The sequence below is a fragment of the Mobula hypostoma genome, chromosome 7 (assembly GCF_963921235.1).
Source record: "Mobula hypostoma chromosome 7, sMobHyp1.1, whole genome shotgun sequence".
In the NCBI taxonomy this organism is placed as follows: Eukaryota; Metazoa; Chordata; class Chondrichthyes; order Myliobatiformes; family Myliobatidae; genus Mobula; species Mobula hypostoma.
The window spans coordinates 17,723,858-17,751,736 of NC_086103.1; the positions used below are offsets into that span (position 1 = coordinate 17,723,858).

General features: G+C 43.1%; 1 protein-coding gene across 8 annotated transcripts in view; it reads left to right on the forward strand.

Annotated features, from left to right (window-relative positions):
- faxdc2 (fatty acid hydroxylase domain containing 2) overlaps window positions 1-26,650 on the forward strand; it is a 104,279-nt gene extending 77,629 nt beyond the window's left edge. For all 8 annotated transcript variants that reach the window (XM_063053111.1, XM_063053106.1, XM_063053109.1 and 5 more), the window contains 2 exons: window positions 16,535-16,701; window positions 25,769-26,650. In XM_063053111.1, the coding sequence (XP_062909181.1) occupies window positions 16,535-16,701; window positions 25,769-25,922 (321 nt within the window). In that variant the 3' untranslated portion in view covers window positions 25,923-26,650. The remainder of the gene's footprint in view (window positions 1-16,534; window positions 16,702-25,768) is intronic.
- Window positions 26,651-27,879: the final 1,229 nt, after the last annotated feature.

The following is a 27,879-nucleotide window of genomic DNA, read 5'->3' on the forward strand; positions in this document are numbered from 1 at the left end:
GAGAAGTGGGACCTCCAGGGTAGTAAATTCTGGATTGCTGTCTGTGCCACACATCAGTGAGGGTAGAAACAGGATGATTTAGCAGACTAATGCGTGGCTGAGAAGCTTGTGGAGGAGGCAGGGCTTCAGGTTCTTGGATCAGATCATTGGGATAACTTCTCGGGGGCGGGGGGGGTGGTATGATCTGTACAAAAGTGACGGGTTGCACCCAACCTGAGGAGGACCAATATTCTCATGGGCAGCCTTGTTAGAGCTGGTGGGGAGTGTTTAAACTAATTTAGTAGGGGACTGGAAAACGGAGTGATGGGACTCGGGATAGGACGGATGGTAAAAAAGCAAAGATAGTGTGCAGGCTGTCAGGAAGGGCAGGCAAATGATAGGACAGAATTGTAGCCAGCAAGGTGAGTATCAGTGCAGTAGGAATGCAGAATCCAAAAGGATAGCAAAAGGGCAGTACTTGAAGTGTTACATCTCAATGCACAGAGTGTAAGAAATAAGGTGGATGATCTTGTTGCACTATTACAGATTGTCAGGTATGATGTTGTGGCCATCACTGAATCATGGCTGAAGGGTGATTGTATTTGGGAGCTGAATGTCCAAGGTTATGCTTTGTATCGGAGGGATAGGAAGGTAGGGAGAAGGGGTGGTGTGGCTTTGCTGGGAGAGAATGGCATCAGATCAGTAGAAAGATGTGACACAGGATCGGAAGGTGTCAGATCCTTGTGGGTTGAGTTAAGAAACTGCAAGGATAAAAGGATTTTAAAAATTCTACTGTTTAGTCATCTGGACCAGGTGCTTTACCGGAATTCATTGAGGAAATGGCATCCTTTTCTACTATATTTTTTCCCTGGTTATGTAGAATCTTTAAGGATGCAGTATCTATAGGTAAATTACCGCAATCTTTTTATCAAGCTTCTATATCCCTAATTCTTAAAAAAGATAAGGATCCTGCTGAATGTGTATCATATAGGCCTATATCCTTGCTAAATGTGGATTCCAAGATTTTTTTCTAAAATACTGGCAACGAGACTGGAGAATGGATTGCCTCAAATTATTTCTGTTGACCAGACTGGATTTATTAAAAATCGTTATTCCTTCTTTAATATTAGGAGATTAATGAATATTGTTTATACTTCTTCACCTAGAACTCCAGAATGCGTCATTTCACTGGACGCTGAGAAAGCTTTTCACAGAGTCGAATGGACATATTTGTTTAATACGCTTGAGAAATTTAATTTTAGTCCGATATTTATATCTTGGATTAAATTGATATACCTTACCCCTTCAGCTTCGGTATTTACCAATAATCAAAGATCTCCCTTTCATCAGTTGTTTCGTGCTACTAGGCAGGGTTGCCCTCTTGGTCCATTATTATTCGATATTGCCCTGGAACCCTTAGCTATTGCTATTCGTGACTCACCTAATATATTTGGCATTACCCGTGGGAATGAGATACACAAACTATCACTATATGCAGATGATTTATTATTATATATCTCTAACCATTCCGGCAGTTTTAGCCCTGCTTGCTCAGTTTAGTAACTTTTCTGACTACAAATTGAATCTTAGTACTAAATATGCAGGTTCCAATTTATAGATGTTCACCATTCAGATTGATTACGGACTATTTTACTTAACTGGGTGTTAAAATTACTAAGAAGCGTAAGAACTTATTAAAGCTCAATTTTTTACCGTTAATTAATCAGGTTAAACAATTGTTTATTAAATGGTCCCCATTGTCTTTATCACTGATCGGCCGAATCAATGCTATTAAAATGATTATTTTACCTAAATTTTTATATCTATTTCAAGTGGTACCAATTTTTATTCCTAAATCCTTTTTTGATACTGTTGATTCTAAAATTTCCTCAAATATGGCAGAATAAAAATCCCAGATTAAATAAAAAATACTTACAGGAGTCCAAAAAAGACGGTGATTTGGCATTGCCGAATTTAAGACTTCGTTACTGGGCAATTAATAACCGATATTTAATATTTTGGACACAGGATTTGGATATAATCCCAAGTCCACGATGGGTAAACCTTGAATGTAAATCTGTACAAGGGTTTTCATTAGTTTCTATTTTAGGAACTTCGCTTCCCTTTGTTCTCTCTAAATTGAATAAACTAATGGTTAATCCAATTGTTAACTATACATTACAAATACGGTTTCAATTTTGTAAACGTTTTGGTTTGAACAAATTTATTTTATCAAGCCCTATTACATCTAATTTTTTTCCCAACCCTCTGTTATGGATCAAGCTTTTCTGATATGGAAAATGAATATGTTTTCGTGACTTATTCTTGGATAACTGTTTCATGTCTTTTGAACAGTTGTCCAATAAATATACTTTGCCCAGATCCCATTTTTTTAGATATTTACAATTAAGAAACTTTTAAAATACTACACTACCTACCTTTCTGACTTCATACCCAACTGATATGACGGAAAAAGTTTTAGGTTTAAATCCTTATCAGAAGGGTTTAATAGCAACTATTTATGATATAATTATGAAAATACAGCCAGGTATATCTGACAAAATTAAAAATGAATGGGAAAGGGAACTTCAACTTCACTTACCTATAGAGAAATGGGAGAAAATTTTTCAATTAGTTAACTCTTCCTCTATATGTGCTAAACATACGTTGATACAATTTAAGGTGGTACATAGGACGCACATGCCTAAAGATAAACCAGCTCGTTTTTACTCCCATATAAATCCTGTTTGTGACAGATGTCACTCTGAGGTAGCTTCTTTGACTCATATGTTCTGGTCTTGCTCTCTTTTGGAAAAATATTTTTAATATTATTTCAACCAACTCACATCAAAGTTGCTGGTGAACGCAGCAGGCCAGGCAGCATCTCTAGGAAGAGGTACAGTCGATGTTTCAGGCCGAGACCCTTCGTCATGAATGACAGGAAATAGAAAATGTGTGTCAAAAGGGCTATGTTATGATAGTCATGGGAGATTTTAACATGCAGTTTGATTGGGAAAATTAGGTTGGCAATGGATATCAAGAGTGAGCTTGCTGAATGCCTACAAGATGGCGTTTTAGAGCAGTTTGCTGTTGAGCCCATGAGGTCAGCGGTCCCCAACCACCGGGCCGTGGACCGGTACCGGGCCACAAAGCATGTGCTACCGGGCCATGAGGAAATGATATGAGTCAGCTGCACCTTTCCTCATTCCCTGTCACGCACTGTTGAACTTGAACATAGGGTTGCCAACTGTCCCGTATTTGCCGGGAAATCCCATATATTGGGCTAAATTGGTTTGTCCTGTATTTCCCCTGCTAAGGTAGAGCATTCCTATGAAACCGTTCGTAAGTCGAAATGGCGTGAAGTGAAGAAGCAATTACCATTAATTTATAAGGGAAAAAATTTTGAGCTTTCCCAGACCCAAAAAATAACCTAACAAGTCATACCAAATAGCATATAAAGCCAAAAAGAAATAACACTAACATATAGCAAAAGCAGGAATGGTATGATAAATACACAGCCTATATAAAGTAGAAATAATGTATGTACAACATAGACAGGAAGATGAAGGCAAAACCGATTTGTGGGGAAAAGAATTGGCACGTACGCGTATGTGCGCATCATATGTGCATGTCACGCATGCGCACACAGGTGCCCGCGCAAGGCTTCATGGTCATTGTCATGAACACCGCCCCCCCCCCCCCCCCCGTCGGCCGGTCCGCGGTGCAAAAAAGGTTGGGGACCCCTGCATTAGGGGATCAGATATACTGGATTGGGTGTTATGTAATGAGCCGGAGGTGATTAGAGAGCTTAAGGTAAAAGAACCTTGAGGAGGCTATGATCACAATACGATTGAGTTCAACTTGAAGTTTGATTAGGAGAAAGTAAAGTCTGATGTTAGTGGAGTAAAGGAAGGAAAGGTGGAGGGAAAGAAAGGAAGAGGAAGGCAAAGAACAACGTGATAACATCAAGGATTGGACCAAGCTAGACAAGACTAGGGATGTTGTGGACAAGTGTTGGGTCAGAGCAGCGTGGAGCGAAATCGTCCGCCAACTGGAAAATACAGATGCGACCTAACGACGAGCGTCATTTTCCTGTGGTCTAATACTCACCTCCCTTTTACTCTTAAAATTGCTGAAAAATCTTTTGGTACCCTGCTGTATATTATTGGCTAGTCTGCCCTCATATTTTATCTTTTCCCTTATTGCTTTTTAGTTGCCTTTTGTTGGATCTTAATAGCTTGCCAATCATCCAACTTCTCACTTATTTTTGCTACCTTATATGCCCTTTCCTTGTCCTTTATGCAGTCCTTAACTTCCCTTGTCAGCCACGGTTGACTGCCACTGCCATTTGAGAACTTTCTGTACGGCAGATATCTATCCTGTGCTTTGTGAACTATTCCCAGAAACTTCAACCATCTTGGCTTTGCCGTCATCCCCACCAATATCCTTCTCTAATCCACCTGAGCAACCTCCTCTCCTATTGTTCTGTTGCACTACTGTGGTACAATTTAACTCTTTGCTCTGTCTCTATTTGTACGCAATCATTTGCTTGTTCTTTCTTACATTCATACTACACCCATCAAAGAGGTCCTGAAAAGAGATGTTAGAGAGCTAGGGTAGAAAGCTAAGAAGCAAGACCTCCAGGGTAGTAATTTCTGGATTGCTGACTGTGCCACAGGCCAGTTAGGGTACAAACAGGATAATTTGTAGACAAATGCGTGGCTGAGAAGCTGGTGCAGAGGGCAGGGCTTCAGTTTCTTGGATCATTGGAATCTCTTCTGGGGGAGGTATGTCCAGTACAAAAGGGACAGGTTGCGCCTGAACCCGCAGGGGACCATTATTCTCTTGGGCAGGTTTGTTAGAGCTGTTGTGGAGGGTTTAAACTAATTTGGCAGGAGGGTGCTAACGGAATGAAGGGACTCAGGATAGGATGGAGGGTAAAAAAGTAAAGATAGCGTGCAGTCAGATTGTCAGGAATGGCAGGCAGGTGATGGGACATGGTCGCAGCCAACATGGTGAGTATCAGTACATTAGGGATGCAAAGTCAAAATGGGTAATAAATACAGTACTCAAGGCGTGTCTAAATGCATGGTGTATAAGAAATAAGGTGGATGACCTTGTTGCACTATTACAGATTGCCAGGTATGATGTTGTGGCCATCACTGGATTGTGGCTGAAGGATGGTTGTAGTTGGGAGCTGAATGTCAAAGGTTACACATTGTATCAGTGTTGGCGCATGGCCAAGTGGTTAAGGCATTGGTATAGTGATCTGAAGGTCGCTAGTTCGAGCCTCAGCTGAGGCAGCGTGTTGTGTCCTTGAGCAAGGCACTTAACCACACATTGCTCTGCGAAGGCACCGGTGTCAAGTTGTATCAGCTGTAGTGCCCTTCCCTTGGACAACATCGGTGGCATGGAGAGGGGAGACTTGCAGCATGGGCAACTGTTGGTCTTCCATACAACCTTGCCCAGGCCTGCGCCCTGGAAACTTTCCAAGGCGCAAATTTATGGTCTCACAAGACTAACGGATGCCTATAACACATTGTATCAGAGGGATAGGAAAATAGGCAGAAAGGAGGCGTGGCTCTACTGGTAATGAATGGCATCAAATCAGTAGAAAGATGTGACATTGGATCAGAAGATGTTGAATCTTTGTGGGTTGAGTTAAGAAACTGCAAGGGTAAAAGAACGCTGATAGCAGTTATATACAGGCTTCCTAACAGTGGCTGGGAGGTGGACCACAGGTTACAGCAGGAAATAGAAAAGACATGTCAAAAGGGCAATGTTATGAAAGTCATGGGAAATTTTAACATGCAGGTTGATTGGGAAAATCAGGTTGGTAATGGATCTCAAGTGAGTGAGTTTATTGAATGCCATAGAAATGGCTTTTTAGAGCAGTTTGTTGTTGAGCCTACTAAGGGATCAGCTATACTGGATTGGGTGTTATGTAATGAACTGGAGGCAATTAGGGAGCTTAAGGTAAAAGAACCCTTAGCAATCAGTGATCACAATATGATTGAGTTCAACTTGAAATTTGATAAGGGGAAGTAAAGTTTGACATAGCAATATTTCAGTGGAGTAATGGAAATTACAGTGGTATGAGAGAGGAGTTGGCCAAAGTAAATTGGAAGGAGCTGCTGGCAGGGATGTCAGCAGGGTAGCAAGGGTATGCATTTCTGCGAGAAGTGACGAAGGTGCAGGACATGTGTATTCCAAAATTGAAGAAATACTCAAATGGCAAAATAGTACAACCATGGCTGACAAGGAAAGTCAAAGCTAATGTAAAAACCTACAGAGAACTGTCACGTACCCCATGATGGGAATAAAGAACCAGCAGAAATAGAAAACACTTTGGAGTCCAGTATTGCTATAAACTAATAATATTTATTAGTAACTACGCAATACAGTAATATAAATGTAGATAAATCAAACAGGTTAGCACTGATTATATATAAGTAAGTATATCAGTAAGTGTGGAAATATATATGAAAACCAAGCTTCTTTAAGTCTAGGGGTATAAAGATACAGTCTTACGATGATGAGTAAAGTTCAGTTCAGTTCGTGGTGTTGAGTTGAGTAGTGATGGAGAGAGAGAGGGGGGGAGAGATTTGAGTCTTCAGGTGAGTTGACGCTGTCGAATCTCCTCATTGTCCTCTGAAATCCTTTAACAAGTCACCGACTGTGACCACAACAAAGGGGACTGGTTTTCTGTGGTGGAGCTATCAGCCAGGCGAGGGTGGACACATGGACCACTTCCCACCAGACAACCCCTTTCCTTTTCACTGCAAGAGCGACAGATCGATCTGCCTGATCGATTCTCCAAAAACCCACTTTTTTTGCGGGCACAACAAACCTCATTCAGTGTCCAAAACGTGTCTGAGGTCTATATCATCTGACCTCCTATTTATCTCACCGTACTGAGTATCAACTGTCATTCAAATAACTCCTCCTTTCGCTCTCTCTGTAAGAAATGCAAGCAGGCGAACGTCCTTAGGAAAGTATAAACAACCTGTGAGCAGTCTTCGTCTCTCTCTCTCTCTCTTTTAAAAACAAGTTGTTGGTGTTAAATAACTCTCTCTTTTCAAAAGCACAGTTAATAGGGGTAAATGAGCACAGTTCATAGGGGTAATTCAGGACCCCGTCCCTGAACAACTAAAAAAAATCATTAGAAGGGTAAAGATGAAATATGAAAACAAGCTAGCAAGCAATGTCAAAGTGGATAGTAAAATCTTTTTCAAGTAAGTAAAAAAATAAAAGAGAGATGAGAGTAGATATAGGACTGCTAGAAAATGGGGCAGAAGAAATAATAACTGGGGAACAAGCAGATGGCAGATGAACTAAATGAGTATTTTGCATTAGTCTTCACTGTGGAAGACACTAGCAGTGTGCCAGGTGTATGTGAAGGAAGAGAAGTGGGTGCAATTGCTATTGCTCAAGAAGCTGAAAGATGTAAAATTACATGTCACCCAATCCAGATGAACTGCACCCAAGGGTAGCGTTAGAGATTGTGGTGGCATTAGCAATGACCTTTTAAAAATCTTTGGACTCTGGCAATGGTGCCAGAGGACTGGAAAATTGCAAAAGTTACTCCACTCTTTAAGAAAGGAGGAAGGCAGCAGAAAGGAAATTATAGACCAGTTAGCCTAACCTCGGTGGTTGGGAAGATGGTAGAGTCAGTTGTCAAGGATGAGGTGATGGAGTACTTGGTGACACAGGACAAGATAGGACAAAGTCAGCATGGTTTCCTTAAGGAAAAATCCTTCCTGATGAGCCTGTTGGAATTCTTTGTGGAGATTATGTGTAGAATAGATAAAGGACATGCAGTGAATGTGGTATATTTGTACTCTAAAAAGGCCTTTGACAGGGTGCCACACATGAAGCTGCTAACCAAGTTAAGAGTCCATGGATTTACAGGAAAGTTACTAACATAGAAACATAGAAAATAGGTGCAGGAGTGGCCATTCGGCCCTTCGAGCCTGCACTGCTATTCAGTATGATCATGGCTGATCATCCAACTCAGAACCCTGTACCAGCCTTCCCTCCATACCCACTGATCCCTTTAGCCACAAGGGCCATATCTAACTCTTCCTTAAATATAGCCAATGAACTGGCCTCAACTGTTTCCTGTGGCAGAGAACTCCACAGATTCACCACTTTCTGTGTGAAGAAGTTTTTCCTAATCTTGGTCCTAAAAAGTTTCCCCTTTATCCTCAAACTGTGACCCATCGTTCTGGACTTCCCCAACATCGGGAACAATCTTCCTGCATCTAGCCTGTCCAATCCCTTTAGGATTTTATACGTTTCAATAAGATCCCCCCTCAATCTTCTAAATTCCGGAGAGTATAAGCCTAGTCGATCCAGTCTTTCATCATATGAAAGTCCTGCCATCCCAGGAATCAATCTGGTGAACCTTCTTTGTACTCCCTCTATGGCAAGAATGTCTTTCCTCAGATTAGGGGACCAGAACTGCACACAATACTCCAGGTGTGGTCTCACCAAGGCCTTGTACAACTGCAGTAGTACCTCCCTGCTCCTGTACTTGAATCCTCTTGCTATGAATGCCAGCATACCATTCGCCTTTTTCACGGCCTACTGTACCTGCATGCCCACTTTCAATGACTGGTGTATAATGACACCCAGGTCTCATTTCACCTCCCCTTTTCCTAATCGGCCACCCTTCAGATAATAATCTGTTTTCCTGTTTTTGCCACCAAAGTGGATAACCTCACATTTATCCACATTAAATTGCATCTGCCATGAATTTGCCCACTCACCTAACCTAGCCAGGTCACCTTGCATCCTCTTAGCATCCTCCTCACAGCTAACACTGCCGCCCAGCTTCGTGTCATCCGCAAACTTGGAGATGCTGCATTTAATTCCCTCATCTAAGTCATTAATATATATTGTAAACAACTGGGGTCCCAGCACTGAGCCTTGCAGTACCCCACTAGTCACTGCCTGCCATTCTGCAAAGGTCCTGTTTATTCCCACTCTTTGCTTCCTGTCTGCCAACCAGTTTCTCTATCCACATCAATACCTTACCCCCAATACCATGTGCTTTAAGTTTGCACACTAATCTCCTGTGTGGGACCTTGTCAAAAGCCTTTTGAAAATCCAAATATACCACATCCACTAGTTCTCCCCTATCCACTCTACTAGTTACATCCTCAGAAGATCCTATGAGATTCATCAGACATGATTTTCCTTTCACAAATCCATGCTGACTTTGTCCGATGATTTCACCGCTTTCCAAATGTGCTGTTATCACATCTTTGATAACTGACTCTAGCATTTTCCCCACCACCTATGTTAGGCTTGTAGGCTCTATAATTCCCCGGTTTCTCTCTCCCTCCTTTTTTAAAAAGTGGGGTTACATTAGCCACCCTCCAATCCTCAGGAACTAGTCCAGAATCTAAAGAGTTTTGAAAAATTATCACTAATGCATCCACTATTTCTTGGGCTCCTTCCTTAAGCACCCTGGGATGCAGACCATCTGGCCCTGGAGATTTATCTGCCTTTAATCCCTTCAATTTACCTAACACCATTTCCCTACTAACATGTATTTCCCTCAGTTCCTCCATCTCATTGGACCCTCTATCCCCTACTATTTCCGGAAGACTATTTATGTCCTCCTTAGTGAGGACAGAACCAAAGCAGTTATTCAATTGGTCTGCCATGTCCTGGTTCCCCATAATCAATTCACCTGTTTCATGGCTAGAGCATTGGCTGATTGGAAGAAGGTAGCGAGTGGGAATAAAATGATCCTTGTTTGGTTGGCTGGCAGTTACCAGTGGTGTTCCGCAGGGGTCAGTCTTGAGACCACTTCTTTCTATTGTGTATATAAATGATTTGGATGATGAAATAGATGGCTTTGTTGCCAAGTTTATCGATGATACGAAGACTGGTGGAGGGATAGGTAGTTTCGAGGAAACAGGCAGGATGCAGAAGGACTTAGACAGATTAGGAGAATGGACAAGAAAGTTGCAAAGGAATTATAATGCATGGTCATGCACTTTGGTAGTAGAAATAAATGTGTGGACTATTTTCTAACAGGTGGAAAATCCAAAGTTCTGAGATGCAAGGGACTTGGGGGTCCTTGTGCAGAATCCTCTAAAGGTTAACTTGCAGGTTGAGTTGGTGGTGAGGAAGACAAATGCAATATTAGCATTCATTTCAAGAGCAGGAATGTGATGGTGGGACTTCATAAGGCACTGGTGAGGCCTCACCTTGAGTATTGTGAACAGTTTTGGGTTGCTGATCTTAGAAAAGATGTGCTGGCATTGGAGAGGGTCCAGAGGAGGTTCACAAGGAATGAAAGGGTTATCATACGAGGAATATTTGATGGCTCTGGGTTGGTACTTGCTGGAATTCAGAAGGATTGAAACCTTTCAAATGTTGAAAGGCCTAGACAGTGTATATGTGGAAAGGATGTTTCCCATGGTGGAGGAGTCTAGGACAAGAGGGCACAGCCTCAGGATAGAGGGGCATCCGTTCAAAACAGAGAGGTGGAGAAATTTCTTTAGTCAAAGGGTGGTGAATTTGTGGAATTTGTTGCCACATGCAGCTGTGGAGGCCAAGTCTTTGGGTGTATTTAAGGCAGAGATTGATAGGTTCTTGATTGGACACGGCATCAGAGGTTATGGGAAGAAGGCCGGGAGCTGGGGTTGAGGAGGAGGGAAAAAAGGGTCAGCCATGATTAAAGGCGGGTCAGATTCGATGGGTCATACGGTCTAATTCTGCTCCTATGTCTTATGGTCTATAGTCTTATCATCTACTTGTAAACATGCTGGCTTATCCTCAGGTCTATCATCCTTGTTCCCATCCCCCTGCTATTTTAGTTTGAACCATGCCTTACAACTCTAGTAAATCTGCCCATAAGAATATTGCTATCTCCTGGATTAAAGTGCAACCCGTCCCTTTTGTACAGGTCCCATCTGCCCCAGAAGATGTCCCAATTATCCAGAAATCTGAATCCCTGCCCTTTGCTCCAATTCTTCAGCCACACATTTATCTGCCACCTTATTCTATTCCTATCCTCACTGTCATGTGGCACAGGCAGCATTTCTGAGATTGCTACCTTTCAGGTCCTGCTTGACTTTCTTCTGTGGCCACTGGGGAGGCTGGGTGTGTCCTGGTAATTCCACATCTGGCACCCAGCCCCCTATTCTCTCTAGAGTTGAATAAAAAATAAGGAATGAACTTGACTTGCCTCTGCACCTGTTTTCGCTGAAGCCTTGTTGAGTCAAAGCCTTACTTCTTTGACTCAAGACTGCTCTGACAATGGTGTCCGCTTGCTGGCGGTACCTCTCTTTTGTAGAGAATGGGTTTTTTAAAGCTCTTCACCGGACCTACACGGACCTATTGCGTATGTGCAGTATGCCAATCAACAACTCCTGTCGAACAGCTTGCTGGTGTTTCAAGCTCTTTGTCAGACCTGTGCAGAAATACTCCTGCTGCATCAGCTCAGCGCTCCAAACAACAATCTGTCAGGTAGTTGGTAATGCAGAAGATAGTGGATTTGTCTATGACCACCCTTTGCAGCCTCTCACTCAGAAGTGGCTGGATTGTATTGAAGGTACTGGAGAAATCAAAAATATGTGATTACAGGGGTATGAAAGAGGAGTTGGCCAAATTAAATTGGAAGGAGATTAGGAGAATGGGCAAAAAATGGCAAATGAAATACATTGTTGGAAAATGAATGGTCATGCACTTCGGTAATAGAAATAAATGTGTGGACAATGTTTTAACCGGGGAGAAAATTCAAAAACCTAAGATGCAAAGGGAGTTGGGAATCCTTGTGCAGAACACCCTAAAGATTAACTTGCAGGTTGAGCTGATGGTGAGGAAGGCAAATGCAATCAACACACACAAATGTTGGAGTAACTCAGCAGGCTGGGAAGCATCTATGGAAAAAAGTACAGTCGATGTTTGAGGACGAGACCCTGCCCAAGGGTCTCGGCCTGAAACATGAACGTACTTTTTAACATAGATGCTGCCTGGCCTTCTGAGTTCCTCCAACATTTTGTGTGTGTTGCTTGGATTTGCACCATCTGCAGATTTTCTCTTGTTTGTGAAGGCAAATGCCATGTTAGCATTCATTTCAAGAGGTCCAGAATACAAGAGCAGGGATGTGACGCTGAGGCTTTATAAGGCACTGGTGAGGCCTCACCTTGAGTATTGTGAACAGTTTTGGGTTCCTTATCTCAGAAAAGATGTGCTGGCATTGGAGAGGGTTCAAAGGAGGTACACAAGGAAGATCCCAGGAATGAAAAGATTATCATACGAGGAAGATTTGATGGCTCTGGGTCTGTACTCACTGAAATTTAGAAAGATGAGGGGGGATCTTATTGAAACATTTCGAGTGTTGAAAGGACTAGACAGAGTAGAAGTGGAAAGGATATTTCCCATGGTGGGAGAGTCTAGGACAAGAGGGCACAGCCTCAGGATAGAGGGACGCCCTTTCAAAACAGATGTGGAAAAATTTCTTTAGCCCAAGTTGTGGAATTTGTTACCACAGGCAGCTGTGTAGGCCAGGTCGTTGATTAGTATGGGATCAAAGGTTACAGGGAGAAGGCCAGGGAGTGGAGCCGAGGAGGGAAAAAAAAATCAGCCAATGACCTAATTCTGCTCCTGTGTCTTTTGGAGACTCATTCCAGGTCTGCAGTGTATGAGCTATGAAGTAAAATTGAAAAAATTAAATCTCCTAAGTAGGCATAGAATAAGAGGAGGCATGATAGAAATGTTCAAAATCATTAAGGGTATACTAAGATGGATGCCAGCTGCTACTTCAAAATTAATTCAACAACGACGACACAGGGCCATAGTTGGAAACTGGTTAAAGTGAGGTTTCACAGAAACATAGAAAACCTACAGCACAATACAGGCCCTTTGGCCCGCAATGCTGTGTTGAACATGTACTTACTTTAGAAATTACCTAGGGTTACCCATAACCACCTATTTTTCTAAGCTCCATGTACCTACCCAGGAGTTTCTTAAAAGACCCTATCGTATCTGCCCCCACCACCGTCACTGGCAGCGCATTCAACGCACTCACTACTCTCTGCGTAAAAAAAAAATTACCCCTGACATCTCCTCTGTACCACTTCCAAGCAACTTAAAGCTGTGCCCTCTCGTATTAGCCATTTCAGCCCTGGGAAAAAGCCTCTAACTATCCACACGATCGATGCCTCTCATCATCTTATACATCTCCATCAGGTCACCTCTCATCCTCCGTTGCTCTATAGTTTCTATATCCTTCCTGTAGTGAGGTAACCACAGTGCTCCAAGTGGGGTCTGACCAGGGTCCTATACAACTGTAACATTACCTCTCAACTCTTAAACTCAATCCCATGGTTGATGAAGGCCAATACACCGTATGCCTTCTTAACTACAGAGTCAACCTGCGCAGCAGCTTTGAGTGTCCTATGGACTTGGACCCCCAAGATTCCTCTGATCCTCCACACTGCCAAGAGTCTTACCATTAATGCTATATTCTGCAATCATATTTGACCAATTCTGGATTCACAAAGCAAGGTCCCCTTGGCCCCCATGCCTCCTTACTTTCTCAATATGCCTTGCATGGGGTACCTTATCAACTGCCTTGCTAAAATCCATATACACTACATCTACGGCTCTTCCTTCAATGTGTTCAGTCACATCCTCAAAAAATTTAATTAGGCTCATAAGGCACAACCTACCTTTGACAAAGCTATGCTGACTATTCCTAATCATATTATACCTCTCCAAATGTTCATAAATCCTGCCTCTCAGGATCTTCTCCATCAGCTTACCAACCACTGAAGTAAGACTTACTGGTCTATAATTTCTTGGGCTATCTCTACTCCCTTCCTTGAATAAGGCAACAATATCTGCAACCCTCCAATCCTCCGGAACCTCTCCCGTCCCCATTGATGATGCAAAGATCATTGCCAGAGACTCAGCAATCTCCTCCCTTGCCTCCCACAGTAGCCTGGGGTACACCCCGTCCGGTCCCGGAGACTTATCCAACTTGATGCTTTCCAAAAGCTCCAGCACATCCTCTTTCTTAATGTCTAGATGCTCAAGCTTTTCAATCCGCTGTAAGTCTTCCCTGCATTCGCCAAGATCCTTTATCGTAGTGAATACTGCAGCAAATGGGCACGTGGCCAAGTGATTAAGGCATTGGACTAGCGACCTGAAGGTCGTGAGTTCGAGCCCCAGTCCAGGGAACGTGTTGTGTCCTTGAGCAAGGCACTTAATCACACATTGCTCTGCGACGACACTGGTGCCAAGCTGTATGGGTCCTAATGCCCTTCCCTTGGACAACATCGGTGTCATGGAGAGGGGAGACTAGCAGCATGGGCAACTGCTGGTCTTCCACACAACCTTGCCCAGGCCTGCGCCCTGGAGAGTGAAGACTTTCCAGGTGCAGATCCATGGTCTCGCAAGACTAACGGACGCCTTTACTTACTGAAGCAAAGTATTCATTAAGTATCTATGCTACCTCTTCTGGTTCCATACACACTTTTCCACTGTCACACTTGATTGGACCTATTCTCTCCAGTTTTATCCTCTTGCTCTTCACATACTTGTAGAATGCCTTGGGGTTTTCCTTTATCCTGCTCGCCAAGGCCTTCTCACGGCCCCTTCTAGCTTTCCTAATTTCATTCTTCAGCTCCTTTCTGATAGCCTTATAATCTTCTGGATCTCTATCATTACCTAGTTTTTTCAGAATCAGAATCGGGTTTATTATCACCGGCATGTGACATGAAATTTGTTAACTTAGCAGCAGCAGTTCAGTGCAATACATAATCTAGCAGAGAGAAAAAAAATGATAATATTAAATAAAATAACACATAAATAAAGAAGTAAATCAATGAATTGAATAATTTTTTAAAAATATATGCAAAAACAGAAATACGGTATATTAAAAAAAAGTGAGGTAGTGTCCGAAGCTTCAACGTCCATTTAGGAATCGGGTGGCAGACGGGAAGAAGCTATTCCTGAATTGCTGAGTGTGTGCCTTTTTGACCTTTTCATAAGCTTTTCATTTCTTGACTAGTTTTTCAATAGCATTTGTACACCGCGATTCCTGTATCCTACCATCCTTTCCCTGTCTGATTGGAACGTACCTACGCAGAACACCACGCAAATATTTCCTGAACATTTGCTCATTTCTGCTGTATATTTCCCTGAGAACGTCTGTTTCCAATTTAAGCTCCCTGACAGCCTCATATTTCCCCTTACTCCAATTACACGCTTTCCTAACTTGTCTGTTCCTATCCCTCTCCAATGCTATGGTAAAGGAGATAGAATTGTGATCACTATCTCCAAAATGCTCTCCCACTGAGAAACCTGACAGCTGACCAGGTTGATTTCCCAGTACCAGATCAAGTACAACCTCTCCTCTTGTAGATTTATCTACATTTTGTGTCAGGGAACCTTCCTGAACACACCTAACAAACTCTACCCCACCTAAACCTCTCGCTCTAGGGAGATGCCAATCAATATGTGAGAAATAAAATCTCCCTCCCTGTTATTATTACACCTTTCTAGAATCTGTCTCCCTGTCTGCTCCTTGATGTCCCTGTTACTATAAAAAACACCCGGTTGAGTTATTGACCCCTTCCTGTTTCTAACTTCCACCCACAGAGACTCGATACTTATTGTTAAGGGGGACAGCCACAAGGGTACCCTCTAGTATCTGACCCTTGCCCTTCCCTCTCCTGACTGTTACCCACTTATCAGTCTCCTGAAGCCCGAGTGTGACTGCCTGCCTATAGCTCCTCTCTATCACCTCCTCCCTTTCTCTGACCGGATGAAAGTCATTGAGCTGCATCTCCAGTTTCCTAATCCAGTCTGTAAGGAGCTGCAGCTCGACGCACCTGGTGCAGATGTGGCCGTCCGGGAGGCTGGGAGTCTCCCAGACATCCCACATCTGACGCCCAGTACAGAACGCTGGCCTCACAGACATACTTCCTGTTTCTATTCTGCACAAGTAACTTACCCTGCCTCGATCCGTTATCGCTGAAGCCCTGTTGAGCCAAAGCCCTCCTACTCTGTCTCTCTCTACTCCGTCGCACAGTGCTCTGACGCCCACTCTATAAAGTTGTCTCCTTTTTAAACTCTTCCCGCTGGTCTAACTCGCTGACGTCTACGCGCATCTGCAGTCGTTACTCAATCAAACCGCCAAAAAGAAAATGATCTCCTTTTTGAACTCTTCCCGCCGGTCTAACTCGCTGACGTTCATGTGCCAGCACCGTCGTTTCTTGATTTCTTCATTCAGTGAGTTTTGGACACCCGGAACAAACTACCTCATTGAGTAGTTAAGAGTAGTACTTTAGAGACTTTCAAATCTAAACTCAATAGTTATTTGAACATAGTATGTGAATAGGAATTTGGCAAACTTTGTTGGGTCGAATGGCCTGTTCTTTTCAAACCTTTCCAATGTTCTAATGTTCTCTCTCTTACCTTTACCTCCCCCAACACTTCCCCCCTCTGATTCTCACCCCTCTTTCTCACCTCTGCCTCCCTCAACACTCACTCTGCCGCCTTCGTTCCTCAACTCCTCTCTCTACAGTTCTCCAACATGCTTCCACCGATGATTGGTCCGATCCTACTGCGATCCCATGTGGCAACTATGATGCTGTGGTTTTCCTTGGCACTGTTAATCTCCACCATTTCCCACTGCGGATACCATCTCCCGCTGATACCTTCTCCAGAATTCCATGATTTCCATCACCTACGGTAAGTCCTGCCAGAGGTTAGGAGCCAGGCTGCGGGAAGCAGATCTCCTGCTAGTTAATTTCTCATTGGGGAGGTTGGTTGAACCCCATTTGTTTAGTGGTGTGCGGTGTGACGAACACAATGTGAGAGCCTTCAGTACAGAGCAGGGATCGATCTTCCATTTGGACAGAGGAATGGGACATTGTGGCCTCTGAGCTTAAAACACCGGGGGGCATTCAAACTATTGAAAGGCATTAGGAGCAGTCCTCTTACACACAAGGCTGGAGCTGTTGCAGTTTTCACAGGGTAGGAGGATAAATGCTTTGTCCACAGGTGGATGTCAATGACTAATGCTGTAATGTGGGAATCGGGAATTGGTGCTATGACCTCTACTGTGTGTGGGCCAAAAGGCCTAATTCTGTTCCTATATCTTCTGGTGTTGGATGTGAATGTAGAAGAGATAATCATTAAGTTCACAGATGAAACAACAGTCGATGGTGCTGTGGACAGTGAGGAAGATTGTTTAAGGCTGCAGCAGGACCTAGTTCAGACGAAAAGTTGTTCAGTGTGTTGGCAGATGGAACTTGTTCCTGAAAAGTACGAGGCCAGTCACATAGGGATAGAACACATACAGTAAACAGTCAAGTGTTGGTGAACAGAGTGACTTAGGGATCCAATTCAGCATTTCCTTGAAAACAGCAACACTGATACTGAAGGCCTTCAAAGGTAGGTGCATAGACCACAGGAGCCGGGACATTACACAGAATGTAGAATTCACCCTGCAGATTGAAAGGGAGAAGCTAAAGTCAGATGTATCAGTATTACAATGTAGTAAAGGGAATTACAGAGGCATGAGACATGGAGGGGTTGTCTATGGAGTCTCTGTGTGTGGAAGTTAGGAACAGAAAGGGGTCAATAACTCTACTGGGTGTTTTTTATAGACCACCCAATAGTAACAGGGACATCAAAGAGCAGATAGGGAGACAGATTCTGGAAAGGTGTAAGAATAATAGGGTTGTTGTAGTGGGAGATTTTAATTTCCCAAATATTGATTGGCATCTCCCTAGAGTGAGGGGTTTAGATGGGGTGGAGTTTGTTAGGTGTGTTCAGGAAGGTTTCTTGACACAATATAGAGATAGGTTTACAAGAGGAGAGGCTGTACTTGATCTGGTATTGGGAAATGAACCTGGTCAGGTGTCAGGTCTCTCAGTGGGAGAGCATTTTGGAGATAGTGATCACAATTCTATCTCCTTTACCATAGTATTGGAGAGGGATAGGAACAGACAAGTTAGGGAAACATTTAATTGGAGTAAAGGAAAATATGAGGCCATCAGGCAGGAAGTTGGAAGCATAAATTGGAAACAGATGTTCTCAGGGCAATTTACAGAAGAAATGTGGCAAATGTTCAGGGGATATTTGTGTGGGATTCTGCATAGGTACATTCCAATGAGACAAGGAAAGGATGGTAGGGTACAGGAACCGTGGTGTACAAATGCTGTTGAAAATCTAGTCAAGAAGAAAAGAAGAACTTATGAAAGGTTCAAAAAACTAGGTAATGATAGAGATGTACAAGATTATAAGGCTAGCAGGAAGGAGCTTAAGAATGAAATTAGGAGAGCCAGAAGAGGCCATGAGAAGGCCTTGGCAGATAGGATTAAAGAAAACCCCAGGGTGTTCTACAAGTATGTGAAGAGCAGGAGGATAAGACGTGAGAGAATAGGACCAATCAAGTGTGACAGTGGAGAAGTGCATATGGAACCGGAGGAGACAGCAGAGGTACTTAAAGAATACTATGCTTCAGTATTCACTACGGAAAAGGATCTTGGCGATTGTAGGGACGGCTTAGAGGGAATTGAAAGCATGTAAATATTAAGGAAGAGGATGTGCTGGAGCTTTTGGAAAGCATCAAGTTGGATAAGTCACTGGGACTGGGGATGGGATGTAACCGAGGCTACTGTGGGAGGTGAGGGAGGAGATTGCTGAGCCTCTGGTGATGATCTTTACATTATCAATGGGGACGGGTGAGGTTCCGGAGGATTGGAGGATTGCGGATATTATTCCCTTGTTCAAGAAAGGGAGTAGAGATAGCCCAGGTAATTATAGACAAGCGAGTCTTACTTCAGTGGTTGGTAAGTTGATGGAAAAGCTCCTGAGAGGAAGGATTTATGAACATTTGGAGAGGCATAATATGATTAGGTATAGTCAGCATGGCTTTGTCAAAGGAAGGTCGTGCCTTACGAGCCTGATTGAATTTTTTTTGAGGATGTGACTAAACACATTGATGAAGGTAGAGCCGTTGATGTAGTCTATATGGATTTCAGCAAGCCACTTGACAAGGTACCCGATGCAAGGCTGATTGAGAAAGCAAGGAGGCATGGGATCCAAGGGGACATTGCTTTGTGGATCCAGAACTGGCTTGCCCACAGAAGGTAAAGAGTTGTTGTAGACGGGTCATATTCTGCATGGAGGTCATTCACCAGTGGTGTGCCTCAGGGATCTGTTCTGGGATCCCTACTCTTCGTGATTTTTATAAATGATCTGGATGAGGAAGTGGAGGGATGGGTTAGTAAATTTGCTGATGACACAATGGTTGGGGGTGTTGTGGATAGTGTGGAGGGCTGTCAGAGGTTACAGTGGGACATTGATACGATGCAAAACTGGGCTGAGAAGTGACAGATGGAGTTCACCCAGATAAGTGTGAGGTGATTCATTTTGGTAGGTCAAATATGATGGCAGAATATAGTATTAATGGTAAGACTCTTGGCAGTGTGTGGAGGGTCAGAGGGTTCTTGGGGCCCGAGTCCATGGGACACTCAAAGCCGTTACACTGGTTGACACTGTGGTTAAGAAGGCATATGGTACATTGGCCTTCATGAACCATGGAATTGAGTTTAAGAGCCAAGAGGTAATGTTGCAGCTATATAGGACCCCATTTGGAGTACTGTGCTCATTTTTGGTCACCTCAATACAGGAACGAGAGGGTACGAGAGGGAAAGCAACCAGAAGTCATGATACATGTTGGTACCAACAACATAGGCCCTGAAGTGTGAGTTTCGGGAACTAGGCAGAAGGCTGAAGAATAGGACCTCAAGGGTGGCGTTCTCAGGATTGCTGCCAGTGCTACGTGATAGTGATGGTAAGAATTGGAGGAGATGGCAGTTGAATACGTGGTTGAGGAGTTGGTGCAGGGGGCAGGGTTTGAGATTTTTGGATCATTGGCATCTCTTCTGGGGAAGGTGGGACCTGTACAGATTGGATAGGTTGCACCAGAATTGCAGGTAGGTTTGCTAGCATGGTTCGGAAGGGTTTAAACTAATTTGCAAGGGGGATGGGACCCAGAGCGATAGAGCAGTGAAAGAAGTGCATGGAGTAAAGCCAGATCTAACATATAGAGAGGCTTTGAGGAAAGAGAAGCAGAATAAACGGTGTAAAGACAGTAAGGTAGAAGGGCTGAAATGTGTGTACCTCAATGCAAGAAGCATCAGGAACAAAGGTGATGAACTGAGAGCTTGGATATATACATGGAATTATGATGTAGTAGCCATAACAGAGACTTGGCTGGCACCAGGGCAGGAATGGATTCTCAATATTCCTAGATTTCAGTGTTTTAAAAGGGATAGAGAGGGGGGAAAGGGGAGGAGGGGTGGCATTACTGGTCAGGGATACTATTACAGCTACAGAAAGGGTGGGTAATGTAGCAGAATCCTCTTTTGAGTCAGGATGGGTGGAAGTCAGGAACAGGAATGGAGCAGTTACTCTATTGGGAGTATTCTATAGGCCCCCTGGTAGCAGCAGAGATACAGAGGAGCAGATTGGGAGGCAGATTTTGGAAAGGTGCAAAAATAACAGGGTTGTTATCACGGGTGACTTTAACTTCCTTAATATTGATTGGCACCTGATTAGTTCCAAGGGTTTAGACGGGGCAGAGTTTGTTAAGTGTGTCCAAGACAGATTCCTGTCACAGTATGTTGACAGGCCGACTAGGGGGAATGCCATAGTAGATCTAGTATTAGGTAATGAACCGGGTCAGGTCACAGATCTCTCAGTCGGTGAGCATCTGGGGGACAGTGACCACCGCTCCCTGGCCTTTAGCATTATCATGGAAAAGGATAGAATCAGAGAGGACAGGAAAATTTTTAATTGGGGAAGGGCAAATTATGAAGCTATAAGGCTAGAACTTGTGGCTGTGAATTGGGATGATGTTTTTGCAGGGAAATGTACTATGAACATGTGGTCGATGTTTAGAGATCTCTTGCAGGATGTTAGGGATAAATTTGTCCCGGTGAGGAAGATAAAGAATGGTAGGGTGAAGGAACCACGGGTGACAAGTGAGGTGGAAAATCTAGTCAGGTGGAAGAAGGCAGCATACATGAGGTTTAGGAAGCAAGGATCAGATGGGTCTTTTGAGGAATATAGGGTAGCAAGAAAGGAGCTTAAGAAGGGGCTGAGAAGAGCAAGAAGGGGGCATGAGAAGGCCTTGGCGAGTAGGGTAAAGGAAAACCCCAAGGCATTCTTCAATTATGTGAAGAACAAAAGGATGACATTAGACTCCCTCACTTCCCACAGTAGCCTGGGGTATATCCCGTCTGATCCCGGTGACTTATCCAACTTGATGCTTTCCAAAAGCTCCAGCACATCCTCTTCCTTAATGTCTACATGCTCAAGCTTTTCAGTCTGCTGCAAGTCACTCCTATAATCGCCAACATCGTTTTCCATAGTGAGTACTGAAGCAAAGCATTCATTAAGTACCTCTGCCATCTCCTCCAGTTCAATAGACAATAGAGAATAGACAATAGACACTAGTTTCATACACACTAGCTGCCTCCTACCAATCTGTGTTAGTACCTTTCCTGTAATACCATGGGCTCTTAGCACCATGCCAGAGTCTAATGATTTTTGAAAGATCATTTCTAATGCCAACATAATCTCTAACACTATCTCTTTCAGAACCCTAGGATGCAGTTCATCTGGTCCGGGTGACTTACGTACTTTTAGGTCTTTCAGCTTTTTGAGCACCTTCTCCCTTGTAACAGAAACTGCACCCACTTCTCTTCCTTCACAAACTACAACATCAGGCACACTGCTGGTGTCTTCCACAGTGAAGAGTGAAGCAAAATACTCATTTAGTTCATTAGTCATCTCCTTTTCTCTGGTTATTACTTTTCCTGCCTTATTTCTAGCAGTCCTATATCCACTCTCATTTCTCTTTTATTTTTAACATACTTGAAAAAACTTTTACTATTCACTAGCTTGCTTTCGTATTTTATCTTTTCCCTTCTAATGATTTTTTTTACTTGCTCTCTGTAGGTTTTTAAAAACTTACCAATCCTCCATCTTCCGGCTAATTTTTGCTTTTACAATAGCTTTAACTTTGCATAAGACCGTCAGATATAGGAGCAGAATAGGCCATTTAATAATGGGCTCATCTAATTCTTCCAGTCACCCCACTCCCCTGCTTTCAGCCCATACCCTTCGATGCCCTGGCTAATCAAGAACCTATCTATACCTGTGGCCTCCACAGCCGCTCGTGGCAACAAATTTCACAGATTTACCATCCTCTGACTAAAGTAATTTCTCCACATCTCAATTCTAAATGGACGTCCTTCAATCCTGAAGTCATGCCTTCTTGTCCTAGAATTCCCTACCATGGGAAATAACTTTGCCATATCTAATCTGTTCAGGCCTTTTAACATTCTGAATGTTGATATGAGATCCCCCCTCATTCTCCTGAACTCCAGGGAATACAGCCCAAGAGCTGCCAGACGTTCCTCGTACAGTAACCCTTTCATTCCTGGAATCATTCTCATGAATCTTCTCTGAACCCTCTCCAATGTCAGTATATCTTTTCTAAAATAAGGAGCTCAAAACTGCACACGGTACTCCAAGTGTGGTATCAAGTGCCTGATAGAGTCTCAACATCACATCCCTGCTCTTATATTCTATACCTCTAGAAATGAATGCCAACATTGCATTCGTCTTCTTCACAACCGGCTCAACCTGGAGCTTAATCTTTAGGGTATTTTGCACAAGGAATCCCAAGTCCCTTTGCATCTCTGCGTTTTGAATTCTGTCCCCATCTAAATAATAGTCTGCCTGTTTATTTCTTCCATCAAACTGCATGACCATACACTTTCGAACATTGTATTTCATTTGCCATTTCTTGGTAACTTGCAGCTAGCCAGAATAGGATCCCTTTATTCCCACTCTCTGTTTTCTGCCGACCAGCCAAAGCTCCACCCATGCTAGTAACTTCCCTGTAATTCCATCGGCTCTTATCTTGCTAAGCAGCCTCATGTGCAGCACCTTGTCAAAGGCCTTCTGAAAATCCAAGTACACCACGTCTACTGCATCTCCTTTGTCTACACTGCTTGTAATTTCCTCAAAGAATTACAGTAGGTTTGTCAGGCAGGATTTTCCTTTCAGGAAACCATGCTGGCTTTGGCTTATCTTGTCATGTGCCTCCAGGTACTCTGTAATTTCATCCCTGATAAGGGATTTCAACAACTTCACAACCACTGATATCAGGCTAACAGGTCTATAGTTTCCTTTCTGCTGCCTGCCACACCTCTTAAATAGCAGAGTAACATTTGCAGTTTTCCAGTCATCCATTACAATGCCAGAATTTATCGATTCTTGAAAGATCATCGTTAATGCCTCCACAATCTTTCCAGCTACTTCCTTCAGAACCCGAGGGTGCATTCCATCAGGTCCAGGAGACTTATCCACCCTCAAACCATGAAGCTTCCTGAGCACCTTCCCAGTCGTAATTTTCACTGCAGAAACTTAACTTTCCTGACACTCTTGAATGTCCGGTATACTGCAGACGTCTTCCACTATGAAGAATACGCATGCAGTTCCTCTGCCATCTCTGCATCTTTCATTACAATATCTCCAGCGTCATTTTGATTTGGTCCTATATCTACCCTCTACTCCCTTTTACCCTTTATGTACTTTAAAAAAGCTTTTAGTATCTTCTTTGATATTAGCTGCCAGCTTCCTCTCATAATTCATCTTTTCTTTCTGAATGACCTTCTTAGCTTCCTTCCACAAGTTTTTAAAAGTTCCCCAATCTTCTATCTTCCCACTAGCTTTGGCTTCCTTGTAAGCCCTTTCTTTTGCTTTTACTTTGGCTCTGACGTCACTTTGTCAGCTACAGTAGTGTCCTTTTACCTTTGCAAATTTCTTCAAATTTGGAATATATCTGTCTTGCACTTCTCTCCTTTTTCGCAAGAACTCCAGCTCGTTGCTGCTCTGCTGTCCTTCCAGCAGATGTCCCTTTCCAGTCAACTTTGGCCAGTTCCCCTTCCATGCCATTGTAATTTCCTTTATTCCACTGAAATACCGACACATTGGATTTTATATTTTCCCTCAATGTGAACTCGATCATATTGTAATCATTGTTCCCTAAGGGTTCCTTAACCTTAAGCTCTCATATCACCTCCGGATCATTGCACAACACCCAACAGCCGATCCCTAGTGGGCTGAACAACAAGCTGTTCTAAAAAGCCATCCCTTAGACATTCTACAAATTCTCCCTCTTGAGGTCTAGTACTGGCCTGTTTTTCCCAATCCAATTTCATGTTAAAATCCCCAATGATTATCATGACATTGCCTTTCTGACACACCTTTTCCATCTCCCGCTGTAATTTGTAATCCACATCCTGACTGCTGTTTGGAGGCCTGTATACAAGGGTCCTTTTACCCTTGCCATTTCTTAACTCAACCCATAGAGACTCTACACCTTCCGATCCTATGTCATCTCTTTCCCATAATTTAATATTATTTCTTATACACAGAGCCACACCACCCCCTCTGCCTATTAACCTATCTTTCCAATATACCATATATCCTTGGACATTCAGCTCCCAATGGCAGCCATCCTTTAGCTCCCCAATCCAGGCAACATCCTTGTAAATCTCCTCTGCACCCTTTCTATGGTTTCCACATCCTTCCTATAGTGAGGCGACCAGAACTGAGTACAGTACTCCAAGTGGGGTCTGACCAGGCTCCTATATAGCCTCAACATTACCTCTTGGCTCTTAAACTCAATCCCACGATTGATGAAGGCCAATGCATGGTATGCTTTCTTAACCACAGAGTCAACCTGTGTAGCAGCTTTCAGTGTCCAATGGACTTAGACCCCAAGATCCCTCTGATCCTCCACACTGCCAAGAGTCTTATCATTAATACTATATTCTGCCATCATATTTGACCTACCAAAATGAACCACCTCACACTTACCTGGGTTGAACTCCATCTGCCACTTCTCAGCCCAGTTTTGCATCCTATCAATGTTCCGTTGTAACCTCTGACAGACCTCCACACTATCCACAACACCTCCATTCGTTGTGTCATCAGCAAATTTACTAACCCATCCCTCCGCTTCCTCATCCAGGTCATTTATAAAAATCATGAAGCGTAGGGGTCCCAGAACAGATCCCTGAGTCACACCACTGGTCACTGACTGCCATGCAGAATATGCAAACACGAGGAAATCTGCAGATGCTGGAAATTTAAGCAACACACATCAAAGTTGCTGGTGAACGCAGTAGGCCAGGCAGCATCTCTAGGAAGAGGTACAGTCGACATTTCGGGCCAAGACCCTTCGTCAGGACTGTACCGCTTCCTGGAGATGCTGCCTGGCCTACTGCGTTCACCAGCAACTTTGATGTGTTTTCCATGCAGAATATGACCGACCTGTCTACAACCACTCTTCGCCTTCTGTGGGCGAGCCAGTTCTGGATCCACAAAGCAACGTCCCCTTGGATCCCATGCCTCCTATGGATTTATTGATATGCTCACAAGCAAATAAATGTCAGGGTTGTATATGGTGACATACATGTCCTTTGATAATAAATTTACTTTGAACAAAGATGATTTTCTTTTTCAAAGTGGTCGGTGCCTAGCATGAGCTTGCAATGGTACAGGTGGAGACGAGAAGGGAATTGACGTGGAGTCAGTTTAAATTAGCATAATTGTCAGCTTGAAGGCTCTTGGTTTTATCAAACACTAATTTACAAATTGATTTTTGTTATTAATGGTTTCAGAAGTATTCAAGCTGCTATGAATATTGGCTCATGTTTTGCAGATTTAACCAGTGTTTTGGGGTGCTGGGAGTCTTGGATCGTTTACACCAGACAGACACAGTGTTCCGAGCAAGCAAACAATATGAGCGCCACACACTTCTGCTTGGTCTTGTTCCTTTATCTGAGACCATTCCTGATTCCCTGAAGAAAAAATGAAACTAACTCAGAACCCTGATGCAAACTTTGTGATCTTTAAAATTTAACTCTTTGATTGTGGTTTGATTTTTATCATGAACTCAAGATTTTGATTCTGTCAATCTCAACTGCTGTCGAACAAGAGCCACATGGAACTGTTGTTGAAACAAATCGTGGAGATCTCTTTTCCAGATGATCCTTGTAGTTCCTGTGGCATACTCATTGCTGAGTTAGGTTCTTGATATTGTGTTTGATGTGGTGGTGGCAGATTAACAGAGCCTATTTCACATGAGCTCTCACAGCTCAATTCTGGTAGATAAGATGTGATGGGCTGAAGGGCCTGTTCTGTACTGTATGTTCAATATCCCCACCCTCCCACAAGAAGGAACTATGAGTGATGTTTTAACATTTTAATTCTCAATAACAAGAATGATAACTGAACTGTAGTCACTATTAACTGATGTGGGGGTTGGATGAGAAAGAATTGTTTTTAATTATTCACTGTGAAATTTTTATAAACAATATGGTAGAGACAAAAATTTTTGGCAGTTTAGGATAACACCAATTTAGCACTTTTAAAAAGGGCCAATTTGTCCTATTTGTAACCATGGGAAAATTAATATTGAAAGGCTGAGATCTCATTCCTGATAAAGGTTTACTTGCTGTTGCTTAGGTTTGTGTTGATAACAATTAGAAATGGGACTAGATTAACTTTGTGCACAAATAAAACAAATTATTCATGATTGTAATTGTATCCCATTTCTATCAATGACAGCATGAATGTTCACACAAAAATGATTTTAGTCCTGGCTATTGACTGGCATTCACAAACGCATATTTCAGGCTAACACAGTTATGGCAAGATATTGTTCGGAGGGTATGGGGAGAAGACAGGATGATGGTGTTGAGAGGAATAGTGAATCAGCCATGATGGGCTAAATGGCCTAATTCTGCCCCTGTGTCTTATGGGCAGATGAAAAGTTGCCCAGAGTGTTAGCAGATTGAATTTAAGCCTATGAAGTGATGCATAAACGAACAGAGAAATCAAGGCTCAAGTCCATATTTCTGTGAAAGTGGCAATGTGGGTGGATAGAGCATAACAGATTGGAGCAGAATTAGGCCATTCATCCCAGCAAGTCTTCTCCACCATTTCATTCCAAACAATTCAGCTCAGTCTCATAAAAAACAAATGCTAAGGAAACAGGGAAAGCTGCCACCTAATGTGGCCCAAGGCGTGGATCCGAACAACAAGACAAGGATATGGTCCTAATGTGGACAGTAGGTTTGGCATACATAGGCAAAATCGTCACTTTGATGGCTCAGTTTCTTTGCTGACAGACACACAGATGAGTCAGCTGTTCCACAGGGGATCTTCCGTGCAATCCAAAGGCAATATTATACAAGGCTAGGTGGGTGAGTGTGGTTGGTTTCCTCAATGAAAGAAGTTTAAAATTGAGGGTAGCAACAATCCAAAATCCTGGCCTGTGATTCTGGGGCACGAAAACAAAGTATGGCAGAGCGTCCCTACTGTGTGAGGCACAGCAGTTAGCGTGACATTATTACAGTTTGGGGCATCGGACTTAAATCCCTCCCACAGACCAAAGACATATGGGTTAGTAGGTTAATTGGTCATTGTAAATTCTCCCATGATTTGGCTGGGATTAAGTAGGTGGGTTGGTGGTGGCACGGCTCAAAGGGCTGTAAGGGCCTATTCCAACTATATCCATTAATACTTACTGACAATATAGCGTTGGACTTACTTCAGTTCCCTTTAAAAGTGACTGGTTCCAGACACAATTGTGTTACTTCAGTCAACTTTCTGTGAACCTGGTGATGAGCAGACAGGCTATTAATTACCACCTTAGTTCTCCGCAATATCAGCTCTCCTGAGGTCTGAACCTAGCCCAGCAGATCAGTACTTACTGGAAGCAGTGAGGATGGCAGATGCTGCTTGTCACTAACTCCAGCCCGCAGATGC